Raw genomic sequence first — 19,453 nt, 5'->3', positions numbered from 1 at the left:
GTTGGTTTCAATTAAACAAACCTTCTAATGTAACTTAAGAATTCATGAAATAAAATATTGACTTTTTTAGCAACAAGAGCCACCAGTAGTTGATGTAACTGGAAGAGAAACTGTTCAAGCTTTGTATGATTACACAGAAAAATCTGCCAGAGAAGTTTCGATGAAGAAAGGCGATTTGCTTCACCTGTTGAATTCAAATAACAAGGTAAGATTTTTTCAATTTGAGTTTTTGATTTTATCAATTCTTTGTTCTTCCGAAAATGAAAATGAAAAAGTTAAATATATTTTAAAATCATACATTATGTAGCTGCATGCTATATTTACAGCAAACATCAATTAATGAAGCTTCATCTAAAAAATCTTAACCACAGCCATTTTAGCCGGGAGGAAACAATGAAGGATGCTAGTAGGTAAAAATAGCATCCAAGCATCACTTTCCTTGGCTCCTCTCCTCAAGTTATCCCCCTTCAATATTTCTTTAGTATCGGTTTTCACTTCGTCTATCCACCTCTTCCTTGATCTTCGTACTGGCCGACGTCCACCATAGTTCCGCTAAGCGATCTACTAGGACACTAGGTGTTCTGTCATTATTTATTCTTATAAGGTGATCTGCTCGGCGCATTCTTTGTATGTTTGCATAATTTGCTATAGAGGCTTCTTTGTAGTATTGGTATAACTTATGGTTGAATCTTATTCTCCCTTTACCATTGTCGCAAATGTCCCAATATCCTCCTTAATATCTTTCTTTCAAAAGTATTCATAAGGTTTAGGGATTGTCTTTTGTGTCATGATCCATGCTTCTACGCCATATGTAATTTTACTTCCCTATAAATATTTTTGGATCCAAATACCTGTGACAGAGAGAAGTATGCTTTGTTAGGAAGCACTATCCGTTTCCGAACATCTTCCTCCTGGTTGTCTTCCTCAGTTATATGTACGCCTCAGTTACATCGCCGCCGCCTACGAAAAGCATAACTCAGAAAAATGTCGTTAAGAGTAGAACTTTCAATGAACGCCGCGAAAAATATTAGTTTTAATAACAATAAAGTGTTAACGAAAAAATTTATTTTTTGAGGAGTATCACCAAAAAACATTATTTCTGTTTGTGGGTCCACGAAAATTATAATTACTAAAAAGTTCTCAGAAATAATTGTTTTCGTCGGCAGAAACGGAAACAGAAAGAGAAATAATTGTTTTCGTCGGCATCTATTATGAACTAAATCTTTTCGTTATAAATATTTTGGAAGTTATAATCTTCGGGGACACGCATATAAAAAAATTGTATCGCCAACACTTATCAAAGAGTTATTATTTTCACTGGAAATGTATTAGGAATCACAATAATCATAGGTTCCAGCGATATGTGGTTCATAACCACATTTTCGACATTTGGAACCACATTGCGTCACAATCGACCATTATTGCTCATAATTGAGCAATTTTTGTTGCTCATAAGCGAACCTTTAAACATCTCCTTTATCTTTCTACATAAGAACACTAATATACTACAGTATGCGGCAAAATAAACAGTACTGAAATTAATAGTGAAATGTTTATGATTATTTATATATCTGGTATACAAACATTCACGACGACGCATGTTCTTGATAAAACAGATAATAAAGATGCCCTCTGGCCAGTGGCGGATCTACGGTGAGGGAAAATGAGAAACTTTCCCCCTAACAAGGTCCAAAATTAAAGAAAAAAAATTGTTTAAATAAAAAAATATATTAGCTGATATTAAACTGAAACCACAGAGAGACAAACCCAATAAACACGTTAGTTAGGAAAATTAAGGGAACTTAAAGCCTATAAGTTATTACGTATGTCTTTTATGTAATCTGAGTTTATCTTTTTTATGTCTTTTGGTCGGTTTTTCATTGGAAGTTCCCCCTAAGGCAAATTTCCCCTCCCAAGGTAAATTTCTACATTCGCCACTGCCTCTGGCACGAAAAAATCTTTAATCTTAGTCCGCAATTCCGAAATAGCAGACGGTGGATCTGTCTGACTCCTTCAGCATTTTCAATATGTACGTATCTGGTGGCGTTAGTTCTGGTGAGTGGCAGCTCCCAAAATGATCGCGCAGTATTCGAAGAGACTCTCTGGCAGTGTGATAGGTTGTCCCGTCCTGCCGAAACTATTGTTGATTTTAAGCTTGGACCGTTTTCATGACCTTTTCTGTATGACCGAAAATAGTACTCCCCCCATAAACATTTTTTCTGCAAAACTGAACCATTCTGAAGCACCTAACATTATCACGACATTCACATACCGTCGTCGTCGCGGCAAAAGTCACTAAACACAAAGTAACAGGTCTGAGAAAACGAACCTTTAGTGACTTCTGCCTGACAACAAAATGGTAATTTTGGACTTATGCATATTCAGTAATTTAGGCAACCATCTCTACATACTTTCCAGGACTTCGTTATTTCTGCCAGACTATGAACATTGATATTATGAATCGATCAGGACACTTAACTCAATTTTGACAAAAGTGGACTTTGTGAGTTTTGCCGTGACGACGACGATACGTTATAATGACGCAACTCGGTACGTTTCGGCGCCTGACACATACAAATTTGAGGTATACGAATTTCAGTACTGTTTACTTTGCCGCATACCGTACTACCCAATTTATGTTAGTAAGTTATTACCCAATTAATTATTTTTGTTACACTTCCATAATAAATAAATAAACTAATACATACATGTTTTAGTTATATTTGTAGGTCAAGTAAAGTCAAGAACTTTTGAAACATTAAATAATATTATCTACCACCTTAAGCTTCTGTTTGACAGCGGCTTATAATTTGCGTGGATTATTACTAACAAAAACTAGTGATTTCTGGTAGACGTGTTAATTCAAATCACATGCCTTTGAATGTATTGTCGACCTTGTTGCTTTATCTTCAAATTAGATAAGAGCAAAAAACAGATGTGTATTATTCGAAGTGATGGTGGTTACGTTTTGGATAGTTGAAATCTTAATATGTAACATTTTTAAATTTAGAAAAAAACGTGGGAGGTTTTTAACATCAGTGAGTATTCTTTGCATTGTGTGTTTGGGATGTTTACAAAATGATAATGTAATAGGTACAAGTTTTTTTCCAAAAAAGTATTTGCGTTGAACATAATTGAAACACAATATAACAATATTTTATTTTTTATTTTAACACCATCTTGGCTACTTTTTCACGTTTGTATATAGTTTGTCCATCTCTAGGTGTTTTGCTATATCTATTTATCTCGATGATTTTGTTTGTTGTCGATCCTATATTTATTATTTGTTCTGATTTCATATTTTAGTTTTTTAACTTAATTGTTTTATTCTTATTTATGTTTAACTATTTAGATGGGAAATAAGCCACAATTAAATTGAAAAAATAATTTTATTAACGTTTCGAAGCCCAAATCGGGTTTCGTTGTCAAAATACAAAATACTACTAAATTAAACAAAAATGTTGTTGCTAAGTAAAACAATTCTTCTAATAATTTATTTAATCTGACTCATTTATATTGGCAATTCAGACGTATATTATACATTTTAAAGTAGAAGACTTTAAAATGATATCGCCAATATTTATGAGTTGCGTTCCTGGGACGACTTTAAATTATTAAATTAACTTTAAATTAAACCAAAACAATTATTTTTTCAATTTAATTGTGGCTTATTTCCCATCTAAATAGTTAATCATAAAACTTCCACAAGGAAATAGTTTCAGAACAACATCTTATTTATGTATTTTGGTTTTATGTTCAGAAGTATTTTAGTGCGAAAATTTGGTCCATAACCGACCGATTACTTCTAAATCTTGCTTGGTTGACCATACCTCTATTTATGTTATGCCCCCTATAATTCTGGCTTTGCATTTGGTTTTTCTCTTTATGTACTAAACATTTCTAGCCTTTGCTGTCCAATCTTCAGCTACCTTTATATGTGTAACACTGGTCTTGATATCTTCCTTATACATATATACAGTATGCCCAAGAAATAGGAAACTGCTCTGTACTCTATACTCCACTAGATTAGAGGTATACAGGAAGACTTTTATCATTACTTTCTTTCGTCTTCTTCAGCCAGGATATTTGTCATCTACCAGAACATGTTTTTCCTTCGATTTTCAACTGGAACCTTCATAATCAACTGGAACAACTCGTACTTATCATTTCTAAGTATGTCCACCAAATATGCTGTGTTTCTCCTTTTAATGGTGGTCAAGAGTTCTCTGTCTCTTCCCATTCTGTGCAACACCATTTCGTTTGTAATATGATCATTCACTACTTTCTTTATGAATACTTTTTTGTTGGTGTTTCTATTATTTATATTTGTCTTCCTTTTTTTGTTTATTTTAACTAAACTTTCTTGTTCATGTCTCCTCAGTAGCGCCATCGTAGTTGGTATCCTTATTGTAGGAAGAGTTAATACTTCTTGTATTGAACCAGAACTATTCTGGTTCATCCCAAAAAGCCGCTAGATCTTCGAAAAAGAAAAAGAAATTTAGTATAGCACACTGGAAAGTATTGCCGACAACAGTTATTGCAACTTTCTGCTCAATCCACAAAATATGTACTCTTTTTATAGAGAGAGTCTACTGTATTATCAACAGCTAAGAAATCTTCGTCCTCTGTGATATCTCTATCATCAAAATCAAAGACACCATTATTAGAAATAGCAAATACCTAGCCATTATTATTATTAGAGACACGAAGTTATAACAGATTATTATTGTAAATATTATCTACCACTGAAAAATTGTAGAAAGAACAATTATTCAATATACAGGGTGTCCCGAAAAGACTGGTCATAAATTATACTACACATTCTGGCGTCAAAGATAGATCGATTGAACCTAACTTACCTTAATACAAATGTGCTCACAAAAAAGTTACAGCCCTTTGAAGTTACAAAATGAAAATCAATTTTAAATATCGAAAATTATTAGAGATTTTTTATTGAAAATAGACATGTGGCTTTCTTATGGCAGCATCATCTTAAAAAAAAATTAAAGTGAAATTTGTTCACCCCATAAAAATTTTATGGGAGTTTTGTTCCTTTTAACCACCCTAAACTTTTGTCTACGTTCCAATTAAATTATTATTGTGGCACCATTAGTTAAACACAATGTTTTTAAAACTTTTTTGCCTCCTAGTACTTTTTCGATAAGCCAGTGTTTATCGACATATTTTGAATATTTCTCGAATCCACCACATATTTGTATATGGTAAGTACGATTGTAGAGACCTGTTAATAATCTGAAAATTTATTTATAATTTACATTCTTATGTATCAATTGAAAAAGAAGCCATATCTCGATAAAAGATGACTTGTCAAAAAAGACTAAGAGGCTAAAAAGTTTAAAAAACACTGTGTTTAACTAATGGTACCACAATAATAGTTTAATTGGAACGTACACAAACATTTGGGGGGTTTAAAGGAACAAAACCCCCATAAATTTTTTATGTAAATATATTAAAAAAGAAGCCGCATCTCGATAAAAACTGGCTTATCGAAAAAATACTAAGAGGCAAAAAAGTTTTTAAAACGTGTTTAACTAATGGTACCACAATAATGAATTAATTGGAACGTACACAAAAGTTTGGGGGGGTTTAAAGGAACAAAACCCCCATAAAATTTTTATGAGGTGGACAAACTTTATTATAATATTGTTTTAAGATGTTTATGACATAAGAATAATACATGTCCATTTTCAATAAAAAATCTCTAATAGTTTTCGATATATTGAAAAAATCGATTTTCATTTTGTAACTTCAAAGGGCTGTAACTTTTTTTGTGAGCACATTTGTACTATAGTAAGTTCGGTTTAATCGATCTATTTTTGACCCCAGAATGTGTGGTATAATTTATGACCCAATCTTTTCGGGACCTTGTATATTACCTACCTATGTTGTTTTAATCTGAAATTTTCTTATAAAATATTTTATTTAAAACCAGAAAGTAAGGTTACAAATCTTTAGTTAACACCGTTAATCCTCCGTTTTTGAGCGATTAAGATAATCTCTCGTTAACAGATGGTTAAGTGTTAAACTTGCATTGAACAACGCAATATTAATTTTAATTGAAGATTATTTTTAATCTGAAGATAATCTCCAATTGAACAATCGGCCCTTAGAGCTTCAGAAACCTGTAGTTACTCTACTCGCTCAGATAATCTTCTTTCTTCTTTAAGTACCGTGCCCAAATTTTTAGGCGTGGGTAGCTTCCATAACAATTTGCCGATATCGTTCTCGATCTTGTGCGGCATGTAACAATTGATCTGCTGATAAGCCAGTCCATTGACGAAGGTTTCGGAGCCATGAATATTTCTTTCGACCAATTCCTCCTTTTCCGTCGATCTTTCCATTGAGTATTAACTGCAGCATCCTGTATCTGCTACCTCTCATTATATGCCCCAGATATTCAAGTTTTCTCTTTTTTATCATCTTCATTAAGTCACCTTCGCCTTGACCTACTCTGTTTAAGACTTCTCTGTTTGAAATGCGTTGAACCCAAGATATTCTGAGCATTCTACGATACGACCACATCTCAAAGGCTTCTAATTTGTTCATCATGTTAACCTTCATGATCCAGGTTTCACATCCATATAGTAATACAGGATACACATAACATTTTAGGAACTTGATTCTTAGTTGTAAATTCAGCTGAGTTGCTCAGAATAGATCTAAGTTTCATAAATGCTCCTCTTGCAATTTCTATACGAGTTTTAATTTCTTCATCCGGATTTAGTGTCTCGTTTATCCAACATCCTAGGTATTTAAAATGGTTAACTTTTGTTATTGATTCATCACTGACAATTAGTTGCATAGGGCCGACGTCTTGTTTACTAACCACAGTAACTTTATCTTTGTTGCATTTATGTTAAGTCAGATAATCATCTCTGTTAAATGAGCAAATGGCATGTGCGACTGTTCTGAAACTACAAACGAAATGTACATAAAACCTGGGGGCTGAAACCAAAGTTATTTATTGGTTATTATAACAATATACATATCACTGATATGACCGACAGTTACTTATGGTTCAGTACTTTGACGGAAAAAGGCGTCTTCGCAATCTTGTGCTATCTATCTCACCACTCTTCAAAGACAAACGTTTCTAAATATGACAGGATCCTTGAATAGCATAGGACCGGCATCTTTAGAGGCTGTCACAGATGTTCCCCTTCTGGAATTATATATTTCGGCGGTATGGAATTATATATTCGCCATCCTAAGACTTAAAGTAAACAATACTTGGAGGCCTACCTAAGTATTGAATATTACGTATTGAATAGGAAATTTCACAATTATTATTTATGCAGTCATTTTTATTTTCCAGGATTGGTGGAAAGTCGAAATCCACGATCGTCAAGGGTTCGTTCCGGCTGCATACGTAAAGAAAGTCGATGCTGGCTTGACAGCTTCGCAACAAAATCTTTTGGATAGCAACTCGATCTCCGCCAGACAGAACCAGATCAACCAACAATATGACAGGCTTCTACAGTTGGCCAACGAACGTCGCACCAAACTCGACGAAACAGTCAAAGCCTATGTCCTTGTTAGAGAAGCAGCTGAATTGGCCGGATGGATTAAAGGTATTAAGATTGTACAAACTGAAAAGTCTCAGATGCAGAATTCACCATTATAATAAAAATTAAAATGGTAAATAGTTATTTAAATCTGAAACTTTTCTTGCTGGAAGTTCTTTCTGGTACATCTTTAATCTGCGACTTTCCACAGCAAAAACCATCTTTTACTTTTCAATCTTTACTCAGATTTGAGTACTAGGAAGTTTATTCTGCCCTTTTCCTAGACGAATGAAAACGGAATGTGACTGCATATAGTAGAGTCCTTTTTGTTTTCTACATTCGTCGACTGCTGTGTTATAAATTGTAAAAGTCGCAGATTAAGGATGTACCAGAAAAAACTTCCAACAAGAAAAGTTTCAGATTTAAATAACTATTTACCATTTTAATTTTTATTATAATGGTGAATTCTGCATTTGAGACTTTTCAGTTTAAGAGATGTCGCTGAATTGCGCCCCAATGGGGATTTCAATGATCTTTGAAATTTCCCTTAAATAGATCTTCCCTTAAATAGGGCTGGCTGGTTTTCGCTTCAGAGGTGTGCACGCTAGCTCCGCTGAGGAAGCCTGTAAACAGAAACAGCTGTCCAGGGATTGTGCATCCCTCTGAATCGAAAACAAGCAAAAACCATCTTTTACTTTTCTATCTTTACTCAGATTTGAGTACTAGGAAGTTTATTTCTGCCCTTTTCCTAGACGAATGAAAACGGAATGTGACTACATATAGTAGAGTCCTTTTTGTTTTCTATATTCGTCGACTGCTGTCTTATAAATTGTAAAAGTCGCAAATTAAGGATGTACCAGAAAGAACTTCCAACAAGAAAAGTTTCAGATTTAAATAACTATTTAGGGTCAATCCAAGCCAAGTGGTCCAAAGGTGGTTGCTTGACTATTTTTATTTTTTTTATTTTTCTACCTTTTAAACTTCAGTCTATAGAGAGAAGAACATTGCATTCATTTTATTTTTAAAAAATTTAGTTTGCCGATGACGGCCATTTTTGTTAAAGCGTGTCGATCATTTTCACGGAAAACATGGCTTCGCTCTTTAGCCAATATTTTTACTGAGGTTTGTCCTATAACAATAAATCAGAAACCAAACTTTTTAGAAAAGTATACTCTAAAATAATTGTTTGTAGCATTATTTAATTTCAAACTACACATAAGGCCTTAAATGAACCTCAAAGTTTGAAAAGGTAAACTGATAAAATTCCATCGCATCGCAAACCATCGCATCGCGATGGTTTGCTTTAAAAGAGGCAGAATGTTTGTATTCCCTTCAGAGTTGTGACTGCATAATCTTCACTGATGATGCATAAGGATGCTGAAATAGTTACTATATGGAGATGGTAGTCCAACTCTGAATCGAATATAAACAAAACCTGCCTTGAACCCTTTTTTATCTTTTTCATTTTTACTCAATTTGTGAGTATTTAGAAACTGTCTTTCGGTCCTTTTCCTAGACGAAGAGAAGGTAAATGCGTGGCCTAAGTGTCCTCTATTTGCTTTCTCCTATTTCGTCGTCTCTATGTGATTATATATTGTAAAATCCGGAGATATGGGATGCAGCCAGAAAGCAGTTTATTAACGAAAAGTCTTGGATTTAAAATATTGTTTATTATATTTTTATTTCAATTATTCTAATTGTTTAAAAAGTAGTAAACTTTGTATCTAGGGCTTTTTGTTTTCCTCGTAATACGAGAGATGTCGCTGTATTGCGTCTCAAAAGGCGGGTTCATCGCATCGCGATGGTTTGCTTTAAAAGAGGCAGAATGTTTGTATTCCCTTCAGAGTTGTGACTGCATAATCTTCACTGATGATGCATAAGGATGCTGAAATAGTTACTATATGGAGATGGTAGTCCAACTCTGAATCGAATATAAACAAAACCTGCCTTGAACCCTTTTTTATCTTTTTCATTTTTACTCAATTTGTGAGTATTTAGAAACTGTCTTTCGGTCCTTTTCCTAGACGAAGAGAAGGTAAATGCGTGGCCTAAGTGTCCTCTATTTGCTTTCTCCTATTTCGTCGTCTCTATGTGATTATATATTGTAAAATCCGGAGATATGGGATGTAGCCAGAAAGCAGTTTATTAACGAAAAGTCTGGGATTTAAAATATTGTTTATTATATTTTTATTTCAATTATTCTAATTGTTTAAAAAGTAGTAAACTTTGTATCTAGGGCTTTTTGTTTTCCTCGTAATACGAGAGATGTCGCTGTATTGCGTCTCAAAAGGCGGGTTCATCGCATCGCGATGGTTTGCTTTAAAAGAGGCAGAATGTTTGTATTCCCTTCAGAGTTGTGACTGCATAATCTTCACTGATGATGCATAAGGATGCTGAAATAGTTACTATATGGAGATGGTAGTCCAACTCTGAATCGAATATAAACAAAACCTGCCTTGAACCCTTTTTTATCTTTTTCATTTTTACTCAATTTGTGAGTATTTAGAAACTGTCTTTCAGTCCTTTTCCTAGACGAAGAGAAGGTAAATGCGTGGCCTAAGTGTCCTCTATTTGCTTTCTCCTATTTCGTCGTCTCTATGTGATTATATATTGTAAAATCCGGAGATATGGGATGCAGCCAGAAAGCAGTTTATTAACGAAAAGTCTTGGATTTAAAATATTGTTTATTATATTTTTATTTCAATTATTCTAATTGTTTAAAAAGTAGTAAACTTTGTATCTAGGGCTTTTTGTTTTCCTCGTAATACGAGAGATGTCGCTGTATTGCGTCTCAAAAGGCGGGTTCATCGCATCGCGATGGTTTGCTTTAAAAGAAGCAGAATGTTTGTATTCCCTTCAGAGTTGTGACTGCATAATCTTCACTGATGATGCATAAGGATGCTGAAATAGTTACTATATGGAGATGGTAGTCCAACTCTGAATCGAATATAAACAAAACCTGCCTTGAACCCTTTTTTATCTTGATAAAATTCCATTTTCAGCATTTTTATAACAGCATAAGGCAAGCCGATAATGGTTTGTAATTTTTTTCTGGAAAAGGCATACGTACATACTTTAAATAAAAAAACTAAAAGGGAGGTTCCCTAGGTTGGCTGTATACCATATAGTTAAAAAACTCTAACAAGAAGTAAAACCACTTCTATGTAAATTGGTATATTTATTAAAACTTAAAAATCCCAATGGATTGAATAAAAATGTCCAATTCAGAACGTTTTCAGACCTATCGGTCCATCATCAGTGAATCTACAATAAAATAAGTAATCCCACTATTAGAATTGAAAGATGGTTGAAATTTTTTTTTTAAAAGCTAAAAATGTGGTTAGATTACTTACGTGCATACTTGCTAAATAGCCCCAGAACCAAACAATGGTTGAATTTAAAATTCAATTTACATTATTTAAAAATAATATTAAACAGGCTAAACGCCGATGTTACAGGATATTGCCTATGGGAACATGGTGAAACCCTACCAAAACCTCAATCAACCATCTTAGGCCAACTTTGACTATAAAGTGACACTAATGTCTAAGGAACTGTTTGAAGTGACATTGACAGTAGAGAAAAAGGTAGTCGATTTTCAATGATAATTAACCAAAAGGTCATGACCCACAACAAATGATAAAGATTTTAATATCTGAAAATGTCTAACATTTTAAATCTATTGGTTATTGAAAAGAAATTGTGATATACAAAATTAATTTAGAATATAAGATTATTTATATTGACTGTATACCATAACATTAGATTGATCAAATTGATAGAAAGAAAGTAAGCTGCTGTCAATAAAGATAAAAAGATAAAAATAGATGAAGGTGAGAAAAGAGAAAAATCAATATTAGTTGGAAAGTTATTGTACAAAATGAATAAATTGGTAGGCAATTTAATCTAGTCTATATTGTATTGGTGGTTGTATATGTAAAAGGAAAATATTGTTATTTAAAAATGCAAGTTTTTGTAAATAATGGATTTGAGTTAGGATACAGTCAAATAATTAAAAGTGTGTAATATGTGAATGAAAAAGAATTGTAATTATTATGAGATGGTTTATTTTTTAATTTTATTTCAAAAGTTTTGAGAGAATTCTTGTGACAAAGTGTTGGTATGGGAAATTAGAGATAAAGTAATGTATGATTATAGCTGTTAAGTCCAGTTGATACAAAAATGAAATTAAAATGAAAATAATATTGAAAGTGTACTGAATAAAATAAAACCAAAGTAAGAAAAAGAATATAGATATAATTTAATTGTAATGATAATGGATCTGAATGTGAGAACTGAAATCAAGTGAATGGATGTTAGTTGGAGAGGTAAAAGTTTTCTTGGAAAAGGTCAAAGACAAAAAGCAGAGGGCTGTGGTGTAAGGTATAAAGACAAGAATTTTAAGGGAAAGAGAGGGATAAAGAAAAGATGAGGTGTGGAATTAAACAGAACGAAGTAATGAAATGAAAAAGAAGTAAAAAGATAGTAGGGTGAATTAATGAGGTGATGGTTAATAGGGTTCAATAGTTAATAATGTTATTCGGGTAAAGGAGTTTGGAAGCAGTGAAGGAAAGAGGAAATTTTGAAAAAGAAGAGAGAGTAAGTTGAAAGAGAAAGAATAGGATAAAAAGAGGAAGTTGAAAAAATAGGAATTATGAGAATAATTGGCGGTGAATGGGGACAAAGTTGCGGTTAAGGGATGTTTGTCTATTGACACAATTGTCAATAGACAAACATCCCTTAACCGCAACTTTGTCCCCATTCACCGCCAATTATTCTCATAATTCCTATTTTTTCAACTTCCTCTTTTTATCCTATTCTTTCTCTTTCAACTTACTCTCTCTTCTTTTTCAAAATTTCCTCTTTCCTTCACTGCTTCCAAACTCCTTTACCCGAATAACATTATTAACTATTGAACCCTATTAACCATCACCTCATTAATTCACCCTACTATCTTTTTACTTCTTTTTCATTTCATTACTTCGTTCTGTTTAATTCCACACCTCATCTTTTCTTTATCCCTCTCTTTCCCTTAAAATTCTTGTCTTTATACCTTACACCACAGCCCTCTGCTTTTTGTCTTTGACCTTTTCCAAGAAAACTTTTACCTCTCCAACTAACATCCATTCACTTGATTTCAGTTCTCACATTCAGATCCATTATCATTACAATTAAATTATATCTATATTCTTTTTCTTACTTTGGTTTTATTTTATTCAGTACACTTTCAATATTATTTTCATTTTAATTTCATTTTTGTATCAACTGGACTTAACAGCTATAATCATACATTACTTTATCTCTAATTTCCCATACCAACACTTTGTCACAAGAATTCTCTCAAAACTTTTGAAATAAAATTAAAAAATAAACCATCTCATAATAATTACAATTCTTTTTCATTCACATATTACACACTTTTAATTATTTGACTGTATCCTAACTCAAATCCATTATTTACAAAAACTTGCATTTTTAAATAACAATATTTTCCTTTTACATATACAACCACCAATACAATATAGACTAGATTAAATTGCCTACCAATTTATTCATTTTGTACAATAACTTTCCAACTAATATTGATTTTTCTCTTTTCTCACCTTCATCTATTTTTATCTTTTTATCTTTATTGACAGCAGCTTACTTTCTTTCTATCAATTTGATCAATCTAATGTTATGGTATACAGTCAATATAAATAATCTTATATTCTAAATTAATTTTGTATATCACAATTTCTTTTCAATAACCAATAGATTTAAAATGTTAGACATTTTCAGATATTAAAATCTTTATCATTTGTTGTGGGTCATGACCTTTTGGTTAATTATCATTGAAAATCGACTACCTTTTTCTCTACTGTCAATGTCACTTCAAACAGTTCCTTAGACATTAGTGTCACTTTATAGTCAAAGTTGGCCTAAGATGGTTGATTGAGGTTTTGGTAGGGTTTCACCATGTTCCCATAGGCAATATCCTGTAACATCGGCGTTTAGCCTGTTTAATATTATTTTTAAATAATGTAAATTGAATTTTAAATTCAACCATTGTTTGGTTCTGGGGCTATTTAGCAAGTATGCACGTAAGTAATCTAACCACATTTTTAGCTTTTAAAAAAAAAATTTCAACCATCTTTCAATTCTAATAGTGGGATTACTTATTTTATTGTAGATTCACTGATGATGGACCGATAGGTCTGAAAACGTTCTGAATTGGACATTTTTATTCAATCCATTGGGATTTTTAAGTTTTAATAAATATACCAATTTACATAGAAGTGGTTTTACTTCTTGTTAGAGTTTTTTAAATAAAAAAGTTTGAGCTTTGAGACTTAAGTAAATTTTTTCAAAAAAAATCTCAAAAATGTAATTTTTTTAAAAATCTCAAAGTTTGACCCCATCTCTGATGAGCACGGATGACAAAATTTGACATTTGGCTGAATGTTAGCCCCTAGCAAGTAGAATAAGAAGTGAAAATTTGCGGTTGCAGACTTACGTCATATAGGAGTTACAGACCCGAAAAAATGGTCAAAAATCAAAATGGTCAAAATTTTTGAGCGTTTGCGGGCAGGGTAATTAAAATTCAAATAAACTGTCTAATAAAATAAAAATTAATGTATTTTCACCAGATTTTACAATGAATACAAATTTATACAGGGTGGGCCAAAGAAAAGAGTTCACCTCGATATTTGGCAATAGTTACCTATTAGATTTTAAGGAAATTCTGAAATAGGTCCATTTTTATTTTTATTATATTGCAACTCTTTGGGATATATTTCATGCTACGTGACGTCATTCATCAGAGTGTGATGACGTAATAGATGATTTTTTAAATGGGAATAGGGGTCTTGTGGCAACTAAAAATACATTGTACTGCTATCAGAAAATAGAAAAAATGTTTATTTCACAAATAAACATTTCTTTTCGCTTAAATTAAAACACAAACAGCCTCCCACCTACCTCTTGACAGTTGGAACATTTAATTTAAGCGAAAAGCAATGTTTATTTGCCAAATAATATTTTTTTTCTATTTTATGACAACAATAAAATGTATTTTGAGTTGAATAAATTACATACATTCTTCTTTTTGTGTCAAATAATTTAATTCAAAATTATTTTTTGGCCACCCTGTATAAATAATTATATTATTGTTTAATTACTGAACAGAGAATTGAACACTCTTTCAAATGAGATAACATACGACCCCTATTCCCATTAAAAAATCATCGATTACGTCATCACGCTCAGATGGATGACGTCACTGACGATGACACGTCATGGAGACGTATGAAATATATATAAAAAAATTGTAATTTAAAAATAAAAATCGACCTGTTTAGGCATTCCCTTAAAATATAATAACTGCCAAATATTAAAGTGAACTCTTTTCTTTGGCCCACCCTGTATAAATTTGTATTCATTGTGAAATCTGGTGAAAATAGATTCATTTTTATTTCATTAGACAGTTTATTTGAATTTTATTTACCCTGCCTGCAAACGCTCAATTTTGACCATTTTTCAGGCCTGTAACTCCTATATGAGGTAAGTCTGCAACTCCAAATTTTTACTCCTTATTCTACTTGCTAGGGGCTAATATTCAGCCAAATTTCAAATTTTTTCATCTGTGCCCATCAGAGATATAAGGGGTCAAACTTTGAGATTTTTCAAAAAATTACATTTTCCGCAAATCGCCAGGAAATTTTGACATTCCTGTCAAAATTTCTTGAAGAAAAAGTCAGGACTTCCTTACTGTAAGGAAATGTCATTTCCTTACTGTAAGGAAATGATATTTCCGTACAGTTGTTAGTGTTCTACATAAATGATAGAAAATTATTAATAATCCATAAAACGTCTGTATGCATTTTCGTACTTTTCTCTTGATTTCTTTGGCAATAATTCTAATGAAGCAGTATTCACTGCCTCAACCAGCTCTGGAGGAGTCCCAGGAATGGAAATTTCATCATCACTTATCATTTTACTTTCGAGAACACCAGCAATTAAATTTATAAGCGTCAAGTTTGACAATTCAACCTCAATACGTTTCCATAGTAACCCAAGTAATTTTATTAGGAATTTCAAAGCACCATTTATTTGGGAATAAAATTATCGCGTTTTTTTTAAATCAATCAATATCTGTCGAATTTTAAACGATTTGCGGAAAAATAGTATGTTTACCTCGTAGGAAAAGCCACATTCCTGGACTCTGTGTTGCTAAGTCTCAGCTTGCGCCTCGACTTAGCAATCTTCACAGTCGTCCAGGAATGTTAAGCTTTTCCTACCCGGTAAACAATGTACTATTTTGAGATTTTTTTTTGAAAAAATTTACTTAAGTTTCAAAGCTCAAACTTTTTTTACTTAAAGTATATACGTATGTCTTTTGCAGAAAAAAATTACAAACCATTATCGGCTTGCCTTATGCTGTTAAAAAAAATGTTGAAAATGGAATTTTATCAGTTTACCTTTTCAAACTTTGAGGTTCATTTAAGGCCTTAAGGGTAGTTTGAAATTAAATAATGCTATAGGAAGTTTTTTTAGAGCATACTTTTCTTAAAAGTTTGGTTTTTGATATATTGTTTTAGGACAAACCCCAGTGAAAATATTGGCTAAAGAGCGAAGCCATGTTTTCTGTGAAAATGATCGAGACGCTTTAACAAAAATGGCCGTCATTGGCAAACTATTTTTTTTTTAAATAAAATAAATGGAATTCTGTAGTCTCTATAGATTGATTGACCCTTTACCATTTTAATTTTTATTATAATGGTGAATTCTGCATCTGAGACTTTTCAGTTTGTTTAAGAGATGTCGCTGAATTGCGTCCCAATGAGGATTTCAATGATCTTTGAAATTTCCCTTAAATAGATGGGCTGGCTGGTTTTCGCTTCAGAGGTGTGCACGCTAGCTCCGCTGAGGAAGCCTGTAAGTAGAAACAGCTGTCCGGGGATTGTGCACCCCTCTGAATCGAAAGCAAGCAAAAACCATCTTTTACTTTATTAAGATTGTCTTAAACATAGAACCTTAAGTACATTATAATATTTTTTGCTTGACCTCTTTTCAGATAAAGAAATGCATGCCCAAGTCGAAGATGTTGGAGAAGACCTAGAACAAGTTGAAGTTATGCAGAAGAAATTCGATGATTTCCAAACAGATTTGAAAGCAAACGAAGTTAGATTGGCAGAAATGAATGAAATAGCCATGCAGCTTGTCTCGCTTGATCAGACCGAAGCTGCTATGAAGATTCGAACCCAAATAGACGATTTGAATACCAAGTGGACAGACTTGCAAAAGTTGACATCTGAAAGGTAAGGCATTTTGATCGATATACAGATCAGTTGCAACTGATATTTGTTTTAAACATTTACTTTCTATTTTTAGCGTTGCTGATTGTGGATTTTCATTAGTATTGTCTCATTGTTGTTCTGAACTGGCAGATTTTAATTGTGCATTATAATGTTACTCTAATTTTGTTGTCTGCTTTGTGTTTTTTCGATTCAATTGAATTGATATATCAATCTAATTTTCTTCGTTCATTTTTTCTCTTATTTTATTTTTATCTCATTTTTATTGAAAAGTTGTCTTTTGTTTTTCGTAACATTTGTGGAATCATTTCTTATCTAATGCATCTAATTTGTGGCGATTCTCAACTTAAAATAGATCGAAATGAAAAGACTTATGCTTATATTATGTTTATCAGAGATGATCATGTAGCCTCTCTGATGAGGTCTGGGGAGACCGAAACGTACGTAATGGGATGATTGATCATCTTTGTGAACCGAAATGAAACATAAGTTGTCTTTTCATTCTCTTAGTTTACTCATATTGTGAGTACTTTCGTTGGAATTGTACTTACGTTTCGCGAGTGTTTCGTGAGTACTTACGGAACCAACTTTCGTTGGAATTTTTTCCTATACAAATGGACGGAATGTGACTGCATATTGTAGAGTCCCTTTCGTCTCGTTTATACGTCGTCTTTTTGTCTTAAATATTGTAAAAGGCAGAGATTAAGGATGTACTCAGAAATTGGTTCCACGGGAGGTTTCAGATTTACGGAATTACGCTCATTTCGTTAAAATAGGCTCTTGAAATTTTCAAAATTTCGAACCAACTTTTCAACAATCTCTTAAAACCGTTGAATATAATTTCTGTTTTTTTTTATCCAACACAGTACTTGAAAGATTTTTCCAGTAATACAAGTTTTAAAATTTTATTTTTGATTAGTTTTCTTTTGGATATGTATAAACTTCATTTAAAACATTTTTTAAACACCTTACAGAGAAGAGGAATTTGTTCTTAAAAAAGTGGGAGCAGTCAATCAGGAAGCACCAGGTTCAAGACACGATGATGATAGGTTTGACAGGATCTTTTTTGCATTTTGGCAGCTTTTTCGATTGGGTATCCAATGCTGCCAATGGGCTTAGATGCCGTTAAATATATTGTATACAGGGTGATTGATTAGTGTGAGGAAGCTCAGTAGATCTGTTGTAGTAAAAATTACAAAAAAAAGTTATTAACAAAAATTGTAGGCAGCTGTAAATGTCCACATTTTAAAATTAGTTACAATCTTACAGGGTGTTCCGTAAGATGGTGGCAGACCAAACTTATGTTTTTTTAAATGGAACACCCTGTATTTTATTTTAAATTTGAAATCTGCTTCACTTCCACATCACAACAATGTAAAGTTTTATTATGTTATACCGGGTATTTAAAAAGTTATAGCCAATATTACCTGAAAATCGTATTAAGTTTAACTCCCTGTATAATTTAAAAGGAGTATAGGAACATTGATCTATTGCAACCATAGTTTTTTAATAATTGTTAAAAATTATAAAACATATTCGTTTTCATAATATTCGTTAAATCAAATACAGGGTAAGTCAAAATGCAAGTACATTATTTTCTGGGTAATTTTAAATAGAACACCCTGTATTTTATATCACTATCGAAAAGTACTAATATCGTACTTCAAATTTTATGAAGTACTCCCTATGCCTAAAGTTATCAGTTTTCTAGATATTTTTATTTTTCCATCAAAGTATTAATTTGGTAGGTATTTTAGCGTTTACCAATAATTATTGTGAGATGGCCATGATTGATTTGTCAGAAACTGACAGTTTGACATTATTGTTTATTATCAGTAGCGAAATAACGACACAGAAAAGAAAACAATTTATTTTAAATAAAATTTATATAAAATAACCGACGGAAAATTAAAAAAAAAATAACAACACAAAAAAATAAAAAACAACAGTAATTTTAACTTATCTTACTTAAGTAAGGTGTTCAAAATGACCTCCCAAAACATCTATGCATACTTGAAAGCGGTCATTGAAAGAGTTGCTTACATTACTAAGCATTTGTAAAGAAATATTTTGAAATACAATTCGGATTCTATTTTTCATATCATCTCTTGTTGTTGGAGGTATTTTATATACTTCGTTCTTAACGTAACCCCAAAAAATGAGTCCATTTTATTGAACTTTGGTGACCTTGGGGGCCACCTTACCGGTCCATCCCTTCCGATCCATCTTTCACCAAACTTATCATTAAGTTCACCACATACTAATTCGTTGTGGTGCGCAGGAGCACCGTCATGTAGAAACCACATTTGTTCACGTATATTAAGTGGAATCTCTTCTAATAATATCGGTAACTAATTTACGAAAAATCTAAATAAATCTCACCATTTAAATTATCTTCAAAAAAATATGGTCCTACTACATGGTTACCGACGATACCTCCCCACACATTTAGAGACCATCTTGTTTGACTATGTGTTACTATGTGGTATGGATTACTTGTTGAATAGTAGTGAAAGTTATGCCTATTAACAGAACCGTTTCGATGGAATGTAGCTTCATCACCAAATAGGACATAATCAAAAAAATCTCTCTGCTCATTAATTTTTTCTAAGGCCCATTCACAAAATGCTA

General features: G+C 32.4%; 1 protein-coding gene across 5 annotated transcripts in view; it reads left to right on the top strand.

Moving 5' to 3' along the window:
* LOC114326918 (spectrin alpha chain) overlaps window positions 1-19,453 on the top strand; it is an 84,499-nt gene that overhangs the window by 28,519 nt on the left and 36,527 nt on the right. For all 5 annotated transcript variants that reach the window (XM_028275382.2, XM_028275381.2, XM_028275380.2 and 2 more), the window contains exons 10-12: window positions 71-205; window positions 7,337-7,592; window positions 16,582-16,825. In XM_028275382.2, the coding sequence (XP_028131183.2) occupies window positions 71-205; window positions 7,337-7,592; window positions 16,582-16,825 (635 nt within the window). The remainder of the gene's footprint in view (window positions 1-70; window positions 206-7,336; window positions 7,593-16,581; window positions 16,826-19,453) is intronic.

Source organism: Diabrotica virgifera, chromosome 5 (genome assembly GCF_917563875.1).
Source record: "Diabrotica virgifera virgifera chromosome 5, PGI_DIABVI_V3a".
Taxonomy (NCBI): Eukaryota; Metazoa; Arthropoda; class Insecta; order Coleoptera; family Chrysomelidae; genus Diabrotica; species Diabrotica virgifera.
The sequence above is the reverse complement of the archived record's forward strand: the minus strand, read 5'-3'. Positions and strand labels throughout refer to the sequence as shown.